General features: G+C 38.7%; 1 protein-coding gene across 5 annotated transcripts in view; it reads left to right on the forward strand.

Annotated features, from left to right (window-relative positions):
- Positions 1-18,792, forward strand: part of PCDH15 (protocadherin related 15) — a 419,295-nt gene that overhangs the window by 216,486 nt on the left and 184,017 nt on the right. For all 5 annotated transcript variants that reach the window (XM_050898730.1, XM_050898731.1, XM_050898732.1 and 2 more), the window contains 3 exons: positions 1,966-2,172; positions 11,226-11,360; positions 12,511-12,660. In XM_050898730.1, the coding sequence (XP_050754687.1) occupies positions 1,966-2,172; positions 11,226-11,360; positions 12,511-12,660 (492 nt within the window). The remainder of the gene's footprint in view (positions 1-1,965; positions 2,173-11,225; positions 11,361-12,510; positions 12,661-18,792) is intronic.

The following is an 18,792-nucleotide window of genomic DNA, read 5'->3' on the forward strand; positions in this document are numbered from 1 at the left end:
TCAGCTGGTGCCAATCTCTTTAAAATTGGTTGGGATCACTCAGAAGCATCAGTCACCTTGGGTGGACTGGAGCCTAGTGTACTATTTTCCTGTTTTATTTGAATATGAATAATTGAAGCTGGCTGAAAAAAAGATATTCATACTTAATGTGGTAGTAATTATTTGAGGCAATTACAGGTTTGATCACTGCTAGTATCCTGTATTCTAGAAGCATGTAAGAACAGCAGTAGATAAATACATTGCCTCCTGCACCCTGGTTACTGAAATCTTAATGTGCCAGTGAATTAACTAGCGGAACTCCCAATTTCTTCAAGAGAATTTTGTCTCTTTAGCAGAAATTAATCTCCTAGGAAAAGCCTTATTAATTTCAGATACTAGCGCCTGCTTACGTAAATCCACTTGCCAGATCTGACCTTATCCTCATGAGTCAGAAAATAGCCACGTACAAGCAGATAGGTTGGTGGTTGCTTTTAAATCCGTGCCAGTATCGTTGCCCATCTCTTGGTCAAGAGTAATCCTGATGTATTCTAAAGAGGAAAATATGTTTTTCCTAAGAAATGAGTGTTTTGAATGAGTTTCTTATGAATTACTAAAGGTGTCATCACCTACTTTGAACAAAATAACAGTTTTGATGTTTATACTTCTTTTTACTTGAAATGGAAGTTTTTATCATCAACAGCATACTATTGTTGCTTGGTAGATAAAGCCAAGCTTTATAGAGAATTAACATTTTGCAGACAAAAAAAAAAGTGTCTAAAGAAGAAATTAAAAATAACTAGTTGATAAAATCAAAATGGCGTGTTTCCAGAAGAAGGCTCCTCGGATGTTGGATTTGAAAAATGAGGAATTATCTGTTTTGAAATGGGGGAAATACCGGAATGAAAACAAAATCTCCGCAAACAAAAAGTACTGTTAACAACAATAACGTAGGTACTGTTCTCTCTCTTCTGAAATATTTTTACACCTGAGAAATTTATTGCACAATACATTTCCCACGTCTGCAGAAAGGTAATAGTGCGCTACTGTTGCAGTCCCAGGGTCTGTGTGCTTACAGATTTTGGCAATAAAGCCATAGGAATAAGCGACTGTCTGAGAGTACCCTACTATTGCCTTGCTACAGGGACATGTGCAGGACTATAATTAAAACTGGTTTGCTCTTTATAAGTTAAAGAACAAATTACTTGTTGTCTTCTACTTCCCTTGTTTGTTTAATTAGTCATAGGTAGTAAATTTAAAAAAAAAGAAAGCAACATCATACATTTATATTGGATTAGCACACTGGAATGGGCAATTAGTGCTTTAATGTTTAGGAAGTTTGAAAATAAGAATAAATCATGTGAAACTGTGTCAGTGAGTAAATCTTGATAGGTGAGGCATTGCCATTGAAAAGTGGAGGTTATTAATTGAAGTAAAGAATTTTGCTTGACGTTCAAAATAGGCAAAACCAAAATTAAAATCCCACTCATCTAACACTAGAAAGATGGATTTGGGGGGAGAGGGAGAAAGAGTCATATCCAGGGAATATGCTCTTGCAGTAATCTGTAGCAAGTACCATATATCCATGTGTACTGTTGTCATCTTTTGGTTTTAACTCTTGCTGCTCGTGTGGGTGTAGGTTCTGCTGTACAATCAGCAGTTTCCAGTTTTCTTTCATCCTTCGAAGATTTTTGAAAACTCTCAATACAGATAGTTTAAGGAACTGTGTTTGCATGTGCGCTGTATAGCTTTGAGTTTCATTGTGACTATTTAAAAGGTTATTGTGATGGAAAGTCTTTTTGTTCTTCTAGGTAATTTTTGTTTGATATTTCTTTTTTTCATAATGCTAAGTTTCATAATAGGGTGATCTGTACAATGTTATTCATTTTTATAAGTGGATTGTAATTCTTAAATATAAGCGGACACCAGTTAGTAACTGTTTGTAGTTGTACTTGGCTGAGAGCCTTTGACAATGAGGTGGTTTTTTAGGCTGAACAAGACAACGGCCATCCTCTTCCTGCCTTTGCCAATCTGCATATTGAAGTCCTTGATGAGAACAATCAGAAGCCTTACTTCACAAGATCTACGTATGAGGGCTTCATCCTTGAATCCTCCCCAGTGGGAACGACCATCTCTGATAACCAGAATCTGACTTCTCCGCTACAAATTGTAGTGTTGGACAACGATGTGGAGGAGGTATGTTGTGTTCTTTTATGGTGTCATACTGGTGTTTACATTTTTATTATTTTCAGAGTTCTTTCTTTTTTCGTTGTTTTTTATTGAGACAAAACTGTTTTGATCAATAAATAAAAAAAAATCTTAATATCATTGTTACAGTTTTCGTAACTGTAGGGTGTTTTTTTTTGTTTTCGTTCTGAGTTCAAATAGATTTGAAAGTGCATCTGAACTGAAAAACTAATCTGTATTTTACTCAGCTCTCCTTAAGGTTGTGTTCTGTTAGAGATGATGAATGCTTAGTGCAAAGAGGAAAAAAATGCAGTTTGTGAGAAGGACAAATCTGCCACACAGTGTGGGGAAATGGGAGAGAGAAGCTCGAAGTGGAAGGAAGTTTGAACTTTGTTTAGTTTTTTGAACTAGTTTGAAAAAACCAGGAAGAGGAGGAATAGGAGGCCAAGAGGCTAAAAGTTCAGTCCATTCTTTGCTCTGCCCAGCTTTGGTACTAACATTACTCATAGTAAAAAAAAAATTGGGCCTCTTCAAAAGAATAGTGACCAAGTAGTAACAATACCTCGCCTGTAGGGCTAGTGTTTCTTCTGTTCTCACCAAGGCTGTTGCTATTATGTGTTTTTTGATAACGTTTCTTTTTCCTCTAATTACTGTCGTCTCTCCAGTTGTCCCCTTTGTTCTTTTTTGTTTCTGTTCTTCTGTTCTCATGTTATCTTCAGATACATAATGAAAGCTAAGTTGTAGGCATAGGTTTTGTAGTAGTATTTGTAGTATATGCCAATACTCTTTAATAAAGGTCTTAACCTGACAGTCTGAAAACAATCTTCTGTTTTTGAAAGTTTCACTTTTGACGGAGGCAAATTCATTATTTTTGAGAAACATGAGAGACCATTGTCACTGAAAGATGCTTTTGACATCACTGTCTGCATTGGAGTGATTTATTGTCCGAAGAAGCTATTTTAAAGCCCAAACTTATGTAGAATATCTCCTTCCTATCATTAAAATATCTCAGGCAATTTATGGGCAGTCATAAAAATCGGTTGGAAGGCGAGTGGAAATGGCTGTTGGATCTGGCTTGCTTAGGGGCTGGATAAAAGGTATGGAATAAGTGCATGTGGCAATCATCAGTGGGCATTGCTGATGATTTGTATTATTTGTGAAATACTCCTGTTCAGCATCGCTTTTAGGAAAAGCAAAGCACTTTTCTTGTTTGATCAAATTAATGGGATCTTGTAGGTTGCTTAATATAGGAATAAGAAAGGTGTGCAGGCATTGGGTATGTGTTTATATTTACAATACATTGTCTGATTGTGTTGTATAAAATCTATTTGTGTAATGTGTGTCAGAACACAACAGAAATCCAATCGTATGAGTTAGTGTCCACAGTTCTAAGTCCTTTTTAAGCTACTAATTTGAGAGATTTTCTCGGAAGGCTGCTTTTAGTTCTGTGATCCTTATGTGTATTAAACAAAAAAATATGGGGATATTTTTAGATGTTTTTAGCCTAAGTGAATTGCTGTCTATTTTGTTTTATCCACACCTTCATGAAAGTACCTAGTAGAACCCTTTGGTTCAAATACGCCTTGGTGCATATCTGTTTGTTACAGAAATCTGGAATTTTAGGGCACTATTTATGCCTGCCTTATAACACGCGTGACTGCATATTAACTTTACAAAAATGGAAAGAGAGGCTATTAATCACCTGAAGAGTGGAAGACTGAAACCAAGCAAGTCTGTCTGTGAGACCGATAGACTTGCATGTTAGATAGGTATGGTCTGAAACTCAGAATAGGGTTTTTGGCAAGCTGGAGAGCTCGTTGTGAACCGTTTCTGCCTGGGTTGCTACACTGCCAGTTTAGGCGATGGACAGCCAAAACAGTACAAAAATCTCGCTGTTAATTCACAGTGTGCTGCTAGTGTTTCTCTGTCTGCAAGTCCACCGACGTTCCAGGGACTGAGATATTTGCCCTCAAGGCTTTGTAGCTGCAATGACCTAGGAAAATCTGGCTGTGCGTACGAAGTCCACAGTGGTAAGAGAAGTCACGCAGCGTGGCTGGTGAGGGAGGGGCTGAATCTGTTGTGCTTGAAATAATTCAAAGCAACTGTTTTAATGAAAGAGAACTCAGTGTCCTAGTTCAGACACTTAAATGTACGTGGCAGTTTTCCATGCTGGTGGTTTTTTGGGACTCTCTCCTATTTCCTGGAGATGATACTGTTAGACTAAAGGAATGACAGAAAGACTTTGGTCTTCATTAACCTCCAGAGGTTTCTCAGGTTGTAGTTAATAGTGCTCTGATTAACCTTTCCCTGGCAGTTGCACAACTCTACCCACAAGATGTCAAAGGCAGATTTGATAATACAAGGTTCTTTGATGTAATTGCGTATTAGATCATATACAAGACTGAAAATTAAGATTACTTTGAACTGTTAAATCCTGAATTTGGGCGGACTCTCTGAATGAATCGTGTAGCTACCAGATAGTTAGTATAGCACATGATATTTGTATACTCTCAAACTGCAAATATTCAATTTTGAAAACTTCTGCGTGGAAGAGTAATTTGTTCCTTTAATATAAACTGCTTCATGGGGTTTGTAATACAAACTTTTCGGTTCCCCACCGAAAGTGCTTTCTGTTACTGATTTTGTCAGTACAATTTCAATACCTCACGTTTTGAGGGATGCTCTGAAATTCATCACAAGCAGTTTGACGATAGGGCTCCACATTTTATTGTTGTGCCTTCTCTGTAGTACATACAGCATGTTCCCATGAAGTTGTCTCAACATTTGGATATTGAATAGGGCGGTTCATTAATACACTTGTGTTTGCCTGCACTAGAAATTTCAACATAGGTGTGGCCCAAATATTTGTAGTTTTAATTGCATCACTAATAATAAAAAATCTGTCCATCTGCAGCAGATATTTCAATTGGGAGCGCTAACATAACTTAATCTGCGTCCAAAGACGATGAAAAACAAGTTTGTCATTCTTGAACACAAGCTGCTTTAGGCAGCTGATTAGAAGTTGTTAAATATTTCTGTGTCTCAGTACAAATAGACCTGAAATTTCATATCCACAGGAAGTGACCGTTCAAGGACCCAAAAGTATTTCCTAGTGAACTTAACACTTGTTTTACATCATGTTTTTATTTTCGTTGGATAATGAATAACAGGAGTTTGGTTAAGTTAGTGAAAATCTAGTTCAGTCACATGACACAAAATGAGACAGAGCCAAAAGTTTTCCAGTGAATTATTTTTGTTTATTGTTGAAAAAGTGTAGTATTTCAGTGTTGGGTGATGAGTAACTGCCAAGGATTTCTGGACTAGGAAATGATGTGGCATAATGACATAATTTTGACACCCCACCCGATGCCCCCAAAGTGAGGACAAAATAATGAAGATCTCTGGCCCTGCTGGGCTGTGATGCCGCATGCCGGGGAAGATGGGCTGCGGTGGAACCTGGCCAGTGGCCCTCATGTTCCGTCCTTCTCCTTGCTGCTAGGATGGCTCTGTACCTGCAAGGCCACTTCCCTTAGGTATGGGGGGGGTAAGGGCCAGCAGCATGGCCGTAAGTGCTCATTACCAAGCCTGGGAGTTCCAGCGGGAGGGAAGGGTTGCTCTGTCTCAGCAAGCTGAACTACTCAGGGAACCTGGTGCCAGATTCCGTAACTATATCGGTCTTCTCTCTTGCATGTTTTGCTGATGCTTAAGGCCAACCAGATCTGATCCGTCAGATCTGCCAGAGGTGATGCATCCTCTCTCCTTCCAGAATGCTTATCTCAGGACATAGAGAGATCTGCCTGCAGCCACAGAGACAATGATCAGCCTCGTCCTCGGGTGGAAGTGCTCTGTACAATTTCCTATTCCTTTGGCATCACCTGCTCATGCCAGCACAGCTTTTTCCAGGTCTATGAAATGATGCAGGTGTAACATGGATGTGAGGGAGTAGAGAATCAAGTTGAACTGCCTGTGTGTTAATACACGTGTCAGTGATTCATGTAGTGCTTATAACCTGTTGTGGGCATGAGACTTCCAGCAGAGTAAGACTGGGAGTGCAGCAATTGCATGTAACTCGTACATAAAACGGCCAAACAAGCTAAAATGACAGGTACCTTCTCGCTGGGACTAGATGGTAGCCCAGGGTGGGCTGGTAAGCACGGGTAACGCTTGCTAACTTCTGCAGGTCTTAATGTTCTGATGGCCTCATTGTATCTTAGTAAATTAATGTATTTAGTAAGTAGGGATTGCCGATGAGAAGTTGACGTATATCCTCTACGTGCTTGTGCATGTTAGTTTCCAATAGTGACACTGGCTAAACATAATGTATTCAGTCTTCTAATTGACAAATCAGTTGAGATTATAGTTCATATTAAAATAACTCCCTGTCCTCAGATAAATGCATGAAGAAAGCAGTCATCTTAACTGTGTATTTTAAGAAAAAAACAAAACACATTCTAAATTTAAACGCTGTGGGAATTATAATAAAGTCCTGCTATAAACCTTCCAAAAATTAATTTATAGATGTGACTTTGCAAACAGACCTTTAACTAAAGCAGCACTGCCAAGTACTGATATAATTAAGTGGTCTGTTTAAATGGCATAAATTAAATTAAGCCACACGAGTACCTTAAGACCTGAGTAAACCAAAGCTGAGATGAGGAATTTAAACAGTATGATCTGATAGCTGTTTACATAAGACTTCCCATGCCACTTGCTTCCTTACTCTTTTGTTCCACAGGAGAGTACTAATTTCTTCTACTCTGGTGGCTAGGGTTGGTGAAAAAGCTACACAGTAACCGCCTTACTGCCTTGTATGCCAAATCTTGTTGAATGTCTCTTAAAAAAAAGAGAGAGAAATAAACCCCAGGATTTAGCTTCCAAGTTGAAAGAAGCTAATCAGCATTCATATCCATTACATACTACTCAACTACCAAGGTGCTTACTAATACCACATGCAGTGTCTTGATGAATAAACTTGAGGTGTAAGGTAACTTGTGCATTGCTCCTTAGAATGCAAAATTGATGTCATGTTTATAAGGTGTACCAGCATGTGTTCCAAAGCATTTAATGTGTCCCAGCATGCATTCAGAACTAACTTCTTGTCAGTGGGACTGAGAGTCTCACTTGCTTCAACTCTTCAAGACTGTGAATCTCACTTTCTTCCAATGAAAGACACGAGTGGAAAAGATTTTCTACTTTCACCCAGAAATGAGGAGGGCAAATGCTGGAAACATCTCTTCAACAAAACAACTCTCTTCCATGGGCGTTTCCGCTGATCATCCTCCACATGAAGAATGCTGGAAAACCAAGATGTGCCATTAAATTATCTTTGTTATTGCTACAGCTTTTTGGAGACAAGTGTGTGCTAGCAGTCAGGAAGCCTAAGCAGTTGTGATACTCTTGAAGCTTGTGCTGGCTACCCTGGAGAATTTAACAGCCAAGTATATTCCCTCTAAAAAGTCCTTGGGGATGTTGAAATGCATACAGAATATGTGTCATTGTCTGCTCATTCTTGACAATATCATGTAATTATGATTTAATCTCAGTAAATTGTAGAAAACTGTTTGCTTTAGGAAGAGCTTGTAAGCCCTTATGGGAGGAAAGGAGCAGCAGAAATGTGACATTAACATCCGCACAGGCTTTCAAACTTTCAGGAACTTCTCCAGAGATTTTCAAGCAGAACAAATTCAAACCCAGGCTTTGTTTATTAAGAGTGCATTGGAGCACTTTCTGCATGTCATTTTATTGTATTTTTGTCTGTAACCATTTTTTCCCCAAATGTACTACTTTTATGATGTCCGTCAGTGTCAGGTTTGTGTTTCTTTACTTGTATTCATTTTGTATCATGTGTTTTTCTTTGTAGCTTGCACCAGGTGCCATTCCTGTAGGTATTGGGTATTATGTTTGCAAAACTACTTTTTGTTTTAATTGTGTGATTTATTCATTTATTTCCTTCTGTCCTCCTTCATTTTTCTCTGCCCTGTTGGTGTTTGAGACTGGGACTGTCACTTGTTTGGTGAAGCCTGCAAAGAGACCTTTAAACACATTGGACCAAATTCATTTAGGGCATAAAGTTGTACCATGGTTACGTTGTGATTGCTTTGTGTTCATTAAATAATTATATGTCTTTATAGAAATCTTAAGTATTACAGAAAGTATTTTTTTTAAATTTAAAAAGTACCTACTGGTCAGTTTGAAGTACGTAAACCGTATCAGGTTTGAACTGCATGCCTGAAATGGTCCTTGCAGGTTGCATGTATACTCTTCTGTGTGGATTCTGATAGTTTTCTGCTGTAAATTATATGCTAAACCATTTATCAGAGACAAGCATGACCCAGTAATGTAGTCAGAAATCACAATGCTTAAGTCTAGACCCCAAAATAATAGTTTAAAAAATTAAAGTATTGGAAATAGTGTTGGCAACATAGATGGATTGTTTCCCACAATTATATTCTTTCACAGTATCTGCCACGTAAAATGTTCACAGTTAAGTCGAGCAGACTTTCTTTCAGCATAAAATGTGATAAATATGTAAAAGCATAACAATGCCAAGATTAAGGAAGTAAATTGTTTTGTAGGTCCGACATGCATGGAAGGTAGTGGAAATAGGCATTGATTGCAGTAAAGGCAATTTAACTTACACATTAGGATAAAATTTCTGATACAAGAATAGCTAAGGAATAGGATAGATTACTTTGGGAACATATGGGCTCTCCATCATTGGTTTTTCTCAGGAACAAATTAGGAAAAACATACTGTTTATTAGCGTTCAAAATGGCATGGCAAGCAAGAACTGTGACAACTAACCAGGGTTTTTGTAAATTAAATTTTTGACTGACTACAAAGTGTCTACAAAGTGACCGATTAATGGCAATTGCCTTCTGTAATTTTTCATGGAAGAAAGAGATTGCCGTTTGCATTGCTAGCTGTAAAATGAATTATAATTGTACTGAAAGCTGGCATAGTTGCAGCAAAGCTTTAGGCAATAGGAAACCACTCATTTGGAACACTTTGATATTTCTTTCACATAGCTTTCAGCTCATTTAAATAGTATAATCTTAGCCTTTCAAAATGTGTGCTTTAGAGTATTTTGGATTGCTAAAATAAGTTTCTCCTTCTGTTGTACTAATCTGTCCTCATAGTTGTTCATTATGACACTTAGTGCATGTTAGAGTTAGCTCAAGTGTTTATGTTTGCTATACTGTAGGGATTGGTGAACTTTCCAGTGGTCTGTTTTCTTTTTTTAGTTGTGTAGGAATGACAGTAATGACAGAGTAGGAGTTAACCTTCTGGAAACATTTTGGATTCAGGTTGAGAAAATGTTCGGAGAAGAAGAATGTAATGCTACTTTTTGGACAATTTGTTGAATTCAGCTTGGATTTTCTGTTATGTTTTATTCATGGTACTAGTCCTCTGATTCCTCATCTCCACATTATTTGGGGCAGTTCAAAACAGTTTTTATAGGACTCGTCTCCCAGCCTTTTGTGTTTTGCCCAATCACATTTGCATTCCTTTTCTGTAACCTCGCCTCATATAACAGAAATAAACTAAATAACTAATGACTGAGAGTAGCACATTAAGTCAGGTTAAATTAACCAGATTACATACAAGGACACAGAAATGTTTGTTGGAATACTGTAGGCAATAAAAGGTAATGTAGTTTGCTTTAAAATTTAACTATAGAGTGACCCTTGCAGTCTAATCAGTTTAATAACTCAATAGCATCTTTAAAGAGATGGGGGAAGATGTTGAGATGTTTCATCCTGGTCACGATTCGCGTTTCTGTCATTTCAACAACACGGACATCCCAGAAAAGCGCCTTAATTTGTGGGGCTTTTCAGAACCACCAGGGCATACAGAGCTTAAACACCCTTTTTGCCTGCTCTGTGCTGGCATCCAGCAGGCTGCAGGGTAAGGACTAAGGGTAGGAAGTCCACTTTGCAGCTTTGTATCCATCTGGTAAGTTCACACTGGAAGGAACTGGCTTGAGGTTCTGGACTTTAATTAATTTGCTCTGTTCCCTGTGAACGCAGTAATAACTTCTGATTCTGTCTGTGGCAGAAACATTCCTCCCCCTTTCTGTTAGCTGAGATTTTGTTTGCCCCAAAATTAATTTCAGTCTTTTTCCCCAAGGAACATTTCATTCTTCTTCCCCATACTCTTATAATCTCCAAGGAACATTTCATTCTTCTTCCCCATACTCTTATAATCTGCCAACCATGCTAGGAGAGAGGATGGAAATGGAAGGATGAGTTCTTGAGTGGTTGCTCAGGATATCTCGTGAGGCGTTGCCCTGTCTTTATGTTGTCGCATGGTTTTGCACACAGCATTAGAACTGCAGCACCATTTCTTGCTGAAATCTGTGTTCCCAGCAGGCTGTCTAGGGAAGTAATGAGTAACAAATTTGCAATGCCTTGACTTGCCTTTTTTTTTTCCTCTTTACCTTAAAATGTTACTTACTATTGAAAATTATACCACAGTTGCTTTACTATGGTTTTCACCTGATCAACTGGGAGATTCATAATTCTGCATCAATATATTTTGATTCTTTTCAAGATCTAAAGAGAATCCCTGAACAGCATCTCTTTAGTGAGATGCTTCAATACATATGATTATCTTTTTTTCATTGCATCAATCTAACTGTTTTTATTGCTCCATTGATCAAGATAAGTTTTGTTTTGTTTTTAATATGGTTGAAGACAAATGCTTGAATCTGATTTCTTATATTGGTAAGTTATATTTGGCTTAAAAATTATTGTTTTGATAAAAAACCCCATCATTTAAAACTAGCAGATACAGGTATTTGTTTACCATTGGGTTTACTTACTCTATAGGTTTAAGTGTATTTTTAATACATTTTTTCATCAAGAAGATTAGATTTTTAGATCAGCAGTGGGTTTTTTTACTTATTTTTTTTACAGTTCTGTAGGTTCAGTTAGTCACAGTATTTGTACTTTCTACTTATTTAGGTTTCAACTAAAACAAGCACTTGCATTGAGTAATTGAAAACTTAATGGTATATATGAATTTATAACAAAATGCTCTTTTTTTATTATTGTTTAAAGACCAAGGATCCCCAGCTCCATCTCTTTCTGAATGATTACAATACGTTTTTCACTGTGACTCAGAGTGGCATCACCCGCTACCTCACCCTGCTGCAGCCTGTTGACAGAGAAGTCCAGCAGCTTTACACCTTCTCGGTAAGCTAAATGCACTGGAAGGCACATTAGGCATTGTTCGGAGCAAGTGTTGAAAAATCATTAGTTACAACATCGTTGTAGATCATTGAAATGGCACAGAAGAAGAAAAACAGTGAAGGATGAGCAGCAGCAATACCGGAGGGGGGGGAGTTGATAATGGGGGTAGTGTGCTCTTCCAAAATGCATGTGTTTGGTTTGATAGCAACGTTTTAGATCCCCTTACCGGCATCATCTCCATGGTCCCAGGCTTGTATCCTGCTCCTTACCACCCTCCCATGACACAGTCTGACTCTTCTCTTTTGTACCCGGCATGGCCTTTGAGGCCACCTTTGCCTTTTCTTTTCTCGGCCCTTGAGGTAGGACCATGACACCTGTAGTGGCCTTTCCACTTTATTTTAGTACAAAATTAAAAAGTAGACTAGACTAACATAAACCACAGCCAGCAGTATTTAAAAAAAGATTTTAAAAAAAAGCTTAAATGGACTTAATACTCCCTCAGACATTTCCCAGTCTGTGAGTAAACATCTTAACAGCCCTAAAGCAATTTGTAAATGTGCTGTAGGGAAACTCTCTTCCTCTGCAGGGGTTCCCAATCAATGCCTCCATATTTTCTGTCCGTTTAGCATTTGAAAGGAGAGCTCAGATTTCCTCTATGGAGTAAGAAAGCCTCTAGCTCTTTAAGGTCCCACCTTAAAATGCTGTCTTTGAGGTTTAACATATGTATAGCAGCTCCTGTGTGTGGCCGTGCCCAGGTGAGACTTGCAGTGTTAGACAGGTTTGTGAGGAGTTGTGGCCAGGCCCTGCTCCTTGAGGGTGTTCAGCACAGCTGGGGCCGGGCTCTGCCCTTCCAGCCATGGACTGCAGCTCAGATCCTGGCCCCAAACCTGGGGAACAGTTATTCCCTCTCATTTCTCCTGCTAATCGGACACAGTATGTTTTAAAGGCATTGTTTCATTTTGTGTTTGCCCCGAGTCTTGCACACTGCAGGCTCAAGCTCAGCTGAAGCCTCCTGTAATTGTAAGCGCAGACAAAAATGAAAAATGAAATGCTGATTTTTAGTTGTCGTACTGTATTTTCTCATAGTTGGAATTGTATTAAGAACACACCATTAAAATATGTTCCTGTTCTGCCTTTTTTTTTTACCCTGAAGATGACAGCTTCTGATGGTGTACAGGAGAGTGTCCCAGTGACAGTCAATATCTTGGTGATTGATGCAAATGATAATTCCCCAACCTTCTCCAATATATCATACAATGTCAAGATTTATACAGATATGAGGCCTGGGGAAGGCGTTATAAAGGTAATTTCAGGTCTTTTTATTAGCTTTGTTAACTCACTTTTTGTTAGCAGTAGATGGTCTTGTTAATACAAATTGGAAGTGCACTGAAAACAGCTGGAAATGAATTTGTGTATCGCCATCCACTTCATTAGTTACATAGCTATTAAAAAGTTGCTAACACTAAATGATAGGCCTGTCTTAGATGTATAGCTGCAGTTCAGCTGTTTCATCTGAAGTTTTACAAAACCTTTTCATCTGAAAAATCTCAAAAGAAAAAAATATTCTCCTGTATTACTGGGGTATTGAAGTAAAACATTTTGGGAGAACAGGTAAACAGTTCAGTAGAACCTAACCAGAATTTTTTTACCATGTCATAAAACCTTTTGGTTTTTACAGAAGCCTAAGTCATTTGTTTGTAGAGCAAATGAGCAGTGAAAAATGCGTTGAACACAGGCCTAGAGAGAGAAGCAGTTTAATTAAAGTTTGCAAGCACTGATTTACATTTCAGTGCCGACTGGAGGTGAATCCTAGTTGCACCAAAGTTAATGGAAAAAGGCTTTTTTGGGTGGTAATTCTTCTAAGATCTCAGCCGTGCTCCTGAGTGCTTCCAGTCCAGGTGGATGAGAAGACAAGATGCTGTTAGTGGAGGTCGGCATTCAAGGATGGTAGAAGGCAGTGGGAGTATGGGAAAAAAAAAAATTCATCAGCTGACTTAAGTAATAAAATACCATTTTCTGAAATATAATCAGGAATTAAGCATTTGAACGTAGCAGTGATTTAACAGTATTAGGAGAGAGTTCAGTGTCTGTTCTGGCATACGCCCTACTTGAGCTGTATTGACTTGCTGCATTTGCTATCTTTGGATCTTTGTGAATGTTACTGTTGTCTTTTCATCAGTCTGGGCTACAAGTGCTTAAAAAGCATCAATGAGAGCCATGGGGACATTTTCAGCAGGATTTGAGGGAAAGATAAAAGTTTTAAACGTAATTAAGTTCCTTCAAGCTATGCACAAGGCTGTGTGGGGGGAAAAAAAAAAGAGAGCACATACTGTTGTCCTGAATGAGCAAAAGGCAGGTAGAGCTCAGGAGCTGTGCGTGGGATTTGACGTCAGGAGCTGTATTTACAACATCTCATAAACTCTTAACTCCATGTATAAACACGTGGATTTTGTGAGTACAGTACAGTCACTTGATATTTAAGGTACAGAGATACATACAGTGCTGAAAAAATGTAAATCAAAGGTTTTTTTTCCTAAAGCATAAGCACTCTAGCCCCAGAATAAATCACTAGGGTCGTCACATGGCCTTTGTTGTGCAGGGCATCGGGCAAAGTAGTGTGCTATGAATTTAAAGTATCTGAGTCTCTAAATGGTTTTTCCTCTTAAAGGTGCATGTGCCAGGAAACATGAGGCAGAAGATGTTGCTAAATAAGATTGCAGCATGTGTGAAAAGAATGGTTTCAGTACCCAAAGTTTGCCTTAAGGATGCTCTGAGTTGCCTGAGTTGAGTTTATGATACTTGGGTTGAAGTAGAGCAGCTACTGTGCTTTTCTAAAACAGCTGCAATGCTCAAGTACTTCTCTGTTCAAAGGGAATGTGCTGTTCTGAGGGCTCATACTTTCTGGTGTTTCAACTGCAAATATTTTCAGACCCTGGAGGCGTGCAAAGAGCAGGAGTACAAATTCCTTAGTAAATTGTTCCTTCTGGGAAAAAGCAAGAAGATGGCTCTGCAAGGCCATCTGCGTTAGCCTGTGCCACCAGAATTAGCTTAGCAGAGACACAAATTGCTTCTTTGTAAGCAGGTTCAGTCTGAGACTATTATGTTCCTGCTGCTCTACTGCCCATCGCAGCGGTTACCTTTTGCTGACCACACTGACGCTGTGCAACTGCTTGTATAAAGAGCATCGATCAGATCAATGAAATTATGCAGATTAGAAACATTGCAAAGACAAAAAAAGCATAACGGCAGAAATGGTAAGAAGAAAAGTTTAGATGTAAATATTGCGCAGAGCATTTGAACTTAGCTAATGCCTGAAGTAGATCTGGAACAGGTCCCTTCTAGAATGACATTATGAAGTTGGAAATGAGTAGTGGGGAAGTCAGGCCTTAAACTTGCCTTTGCTAAAAATTAAAATTATTTCGGAAAACATAAGAGTTCTGAGAGTGAGGGTTTTTTCCCTCCTCCACACTTCTGTCTGCAAGGTCAACACGTGGTTACTTTCAGACTCTGAGTTTATAATGTGGTCAGAGATGGAGGGTAGAAAATTCTGGCTGTTTTGGGAGAGGGGTTGTTTTTCAACTAATCTTACATTGCCAGACTATCTGAGTTTATAAACAAACTGACATAAAAAAAAAGCTAAGAGTCATCTTAACATTTCTGCATACTGTGATAATGCCAGTAATAATGATTTCAGGCTGCTGAGGTATTTGGGAAGTTTTTCACCCTGTTATTTTGCCCGGGCTGCAGGCACAGAGTCTTTCATTCAGTGTTATAGGAGTGTGAGAAAAGCGATTTGTCTTGTGGAGTTATGAGTAGCCACCAAGTCTGTGGTGCCACAAATACCCATGGGTTTCCTTAGGCCAGGAAGGTGGGTATGTGCTGCCTGATCGCTGTTTGCTTCTGCTTTATAAATACCTTCTCAAATGGAAAACAGACCTTTTTTTTTAATTATTTTTTTATTATTTTGACTGCTAATGCAGTGATTTTGATGATATACTTAGCTTGTTCTCTGTATGTGGAACAAACTCGTCTTGTAACCCTATCTCATTGTTGGTTTAAGAATCATTTGAGATTCTCTGGTGTGAGATGACGATCAGCTGTGATAGTTCCCAGAGGAAAATGACGCAGGTCAGATATGATTAGTCTATAAAAACCACTTTCTCTGATCAGAGAAGGTAGGTTAGAAGAAGAACGCTGACCTCAGTGAATCTGTACAATCTTATAATCATTTACACATAAGTACTGGCTTGCACTTAACTCTCTACTCAGGCTTATTTTCATAGGTGATCAAGAAAGTATTTCTTTTATGAAGCATGTCATCTTTCTACAAAAATGCGAATCTCTGGTATAGCAGTGTAAGTGCTCTCATGTAGTTGCCTCTGCTTTTATTACCCTCAGGATAATAAGGGATTAATTTTTTTTTTCTTTTTTTGCTGAGTGCAGTTGCGTGAAAATGTACAAATAACCCCAGTTTGTACTTGCTTGTTGTCCCATTTTGTGGGAAATTACTTTGACTTTACTCCTGAAAAAAAACCCCAAACATGCTAGTTAATAGTTTAGGTTGAGTTTGCTGTCTGGTACACTCTTAAAAAAAGTACATTAAAAAAATCCTTAGGCTCTGTTTGAAAATAACCACAAATAGCAGGGAAAAAAAGAATCACTACAAGTGAAATTCAATTCCCTCCCCCCCCCCCCCCCCAGTTCCCCCCCCCCCCCCCCCGGGCGGTTAGAGCAAGACATTTCCCTCCTTTCCCTGTTGCCTTTGAGAAGTGAGCAAAACAGTGGAAACAAATTTGTGTGCTACTAAAGTTACATTGGTTTCATCTGGGAGCCTGGTAGTGGCGGGTAACCTACCTTTTGCCTTCCGGTTGTATGTGTTAGCTGCAGCTTTGCATGGCTACTTTTCAGAAAGTTGGTGGGTATCATGATAGAGGAGCTCGTCCCCTTTATAGGAAGGACCTCTCTCCACTTTCTGAGGATACAGAGCGGAGCATGAAGTCTCTGTTCCTTGACTTCTTGGGCAGGGGCTACGGCAGTACCACTGGGGTGTTGAAAACAGAATTGGTTTGGGGAGTTTTTATTTCAGTTGTCTACTCTGAGTACTTGTGAGATTGTTTGAGGTCTTGGTTGAGGAGAGTATTTTCTCAGTTAAGTTTAAATGTCTGTATATTCTGTCCCTTTCAGCTTGAGAATTTCTTATCTGATTTTTCCTTCTGCTTTTATAGGTATTTTGTTGTGCTCCCTGAGAGAGACAATAGCTGATTGAGAAATCTGTCATTTAAAACAGTTAAATGTGTGGTAAATAATAATTATCACTAGAAAGGCTGATTAACATTAAACCTATTACAGTACTTAATTCCATCCTTTTTATATTATTATCATTTTCCTGTCCTGTTTTCCACTTCTCTATTAGTAACTTCCTTCCTGTGATTCAGATGTTTAAACTAGTTATGCATTGATGGTTGGAGTATGCAGCCGTAATGCAATAATATTTCACATAAGTAATTTAAATCCACTCTGTTTCTTTAGACATCTCTCATTTCTATATACAGCATAAACTATGCAGGGCACAGAGAATATTGAGCAAGAAAATGAGACACCTGAGAAGGGACAGAGGATGGCAAAAAACATTATCCACCTAAATCTTTGTGTAAATTTGCCTGAAGGTCAAAGACTTCCTTGGCCCATGAAGAGACTTTATATATGTTCTCTTTACAGAAAAACTCCTGAACTGACCTTAAGAATTATATGCCGTTCTTACTCTGCTTTAAATTTATGAAACCAAAATAACCTATTTTAATTTATCTGTGTATCTTAATTTCTACCTCATTTCCTGTGGCAGAGGTATGACCCATGTTGAAGGGCTCTCTTGTAAGAACAATTACATAACTCCATGATTGAAAATGGAAAATAAGCTATGCAGTGGATTAGTGCGTTACCTGTTCACCTCGTGCAAGCTGAAACAATTCTGCCTAAGATCACCAGTGCAAGTTAGTTTGGAGGTCCTGCCCCAGGTCCTGGTTACGCAGCACACTTAACTTCACACATCGTGGCATAAACGGCTGTTGTGCTGAAGGTCAGAAATGAAAGCAAAGAGATAAAACATGGTAAAACTGCAGGCAGTAAAGTTTCTATCACTTATCTCTTGCTCACAGTAGAATTAGTCTTGAGCAGTAACAGTACTTTCAGTTGTACATGGGGACAAATTTTATTTAGAGCCATTAAATAAATACCTCCTCTGGGACTGTTTTGCCATTACCTCAAATGCAGCTTCTCAGTGCTGGATCACTTTGTCTCTTTTAACCAGTTTCTTTTCATTCCCTGCACATACGCACATGTGACTCGAGCCATCCTTGCATATGGACGCATACTAAATTGTATATTAGAGACACGTTTGGGTATTTGCAGCTTGGCATATGCTCATGGTTTACAGCTCTCAAACATGCATCTTGCTATAAAGCCACAGAACAATTTAGAGGAAATCTTTGTAAAAGTCATCTCCAAACCACACTTAATGTTTTATTTATGTGGTTATTTGCAACCCTTTGCCTTCAGTCCATCAGCACATTAATTTCCATCTGCAAAGTAAACATTATTAGCAGAAACAGAAAACAAAACTGGGTTATGTTTGCATTGCTCAGTAAATGTACCTATGTACTCAAGTAAAAATAATGGATAGAGACTTAATGAAATGTCTGAAGAAGATATTGAAAAAGGAGTTTGACCTACTCTGTTAGTGCTACATTTTGTTGGCTCAAGTTCAGGAATATCTCTGTCACAATTCTGTTCGCCCCGACACATAAAAACTCATTACTGCTTTTCCTAGTGCAACTAATGGTTGACTTGTACTCCTGAGCCCTAGAAGGATGAGGAGGGTTACCGTCCTAAGTTCTGGCAGCCCAGTGTTTTTTCACTGGTGTGCCGCTCCAGAGAGCACTGTACAGTTTCCTTGACACCGTTATACAACGTAAATGTGTACTGAATGTGGCTCTGGAGCCTTGCACTCGCTTGACTGGAACACTCATTTCAAGGACAGCCGTTGGGAGGTGAACCGGCGTGACTCACAGTTTCTGCAGGATTTGCTTTAGGTCAGTACGAGTCAGACCAACTTTGCTGAACATTTAATTTGTTGAAAAATGTAGGGCTACTGGGAAGGTTGGTAATCACTTTGTCTGTTCAGGGCAAGGTCACTAGAAGTGTTGCTGTGGAAAGGTTGCAGGTCAAATGTTGAAGCCCAGTTTCCTCCAAGTATAAAGTGAGTCTGAGCAGAGCTTATATAGTGACCAAGAATGCGTCTTTGTAATCTGTAAGGCTGTCATTGTAAGGCTACTTTTCCTTCCAAGAAAACCACTTCTTGGTGCAGCAGAATATGCACCTATTTTGCAAAACTTTCAATACATTAAATGTTAATGTAATGAAGCTGATACTGCTGGAT

This window comes from Gymnogyps californianus, chromosome 6, assembly GCF_018139145.2.
Source record: "Gymnogyps californianus isolate 813 chromosome 6, ASM1813914v2, whole genome shotgun sequence".
In the NCBI taxonomy this organism is placed as follows: domain Eukaryota; kingdom Metazoa; phylum Chordata; class Aves; order Accipitriformes; family Cathartidae; genus Gymnogyps; species Gymnogyps californianus.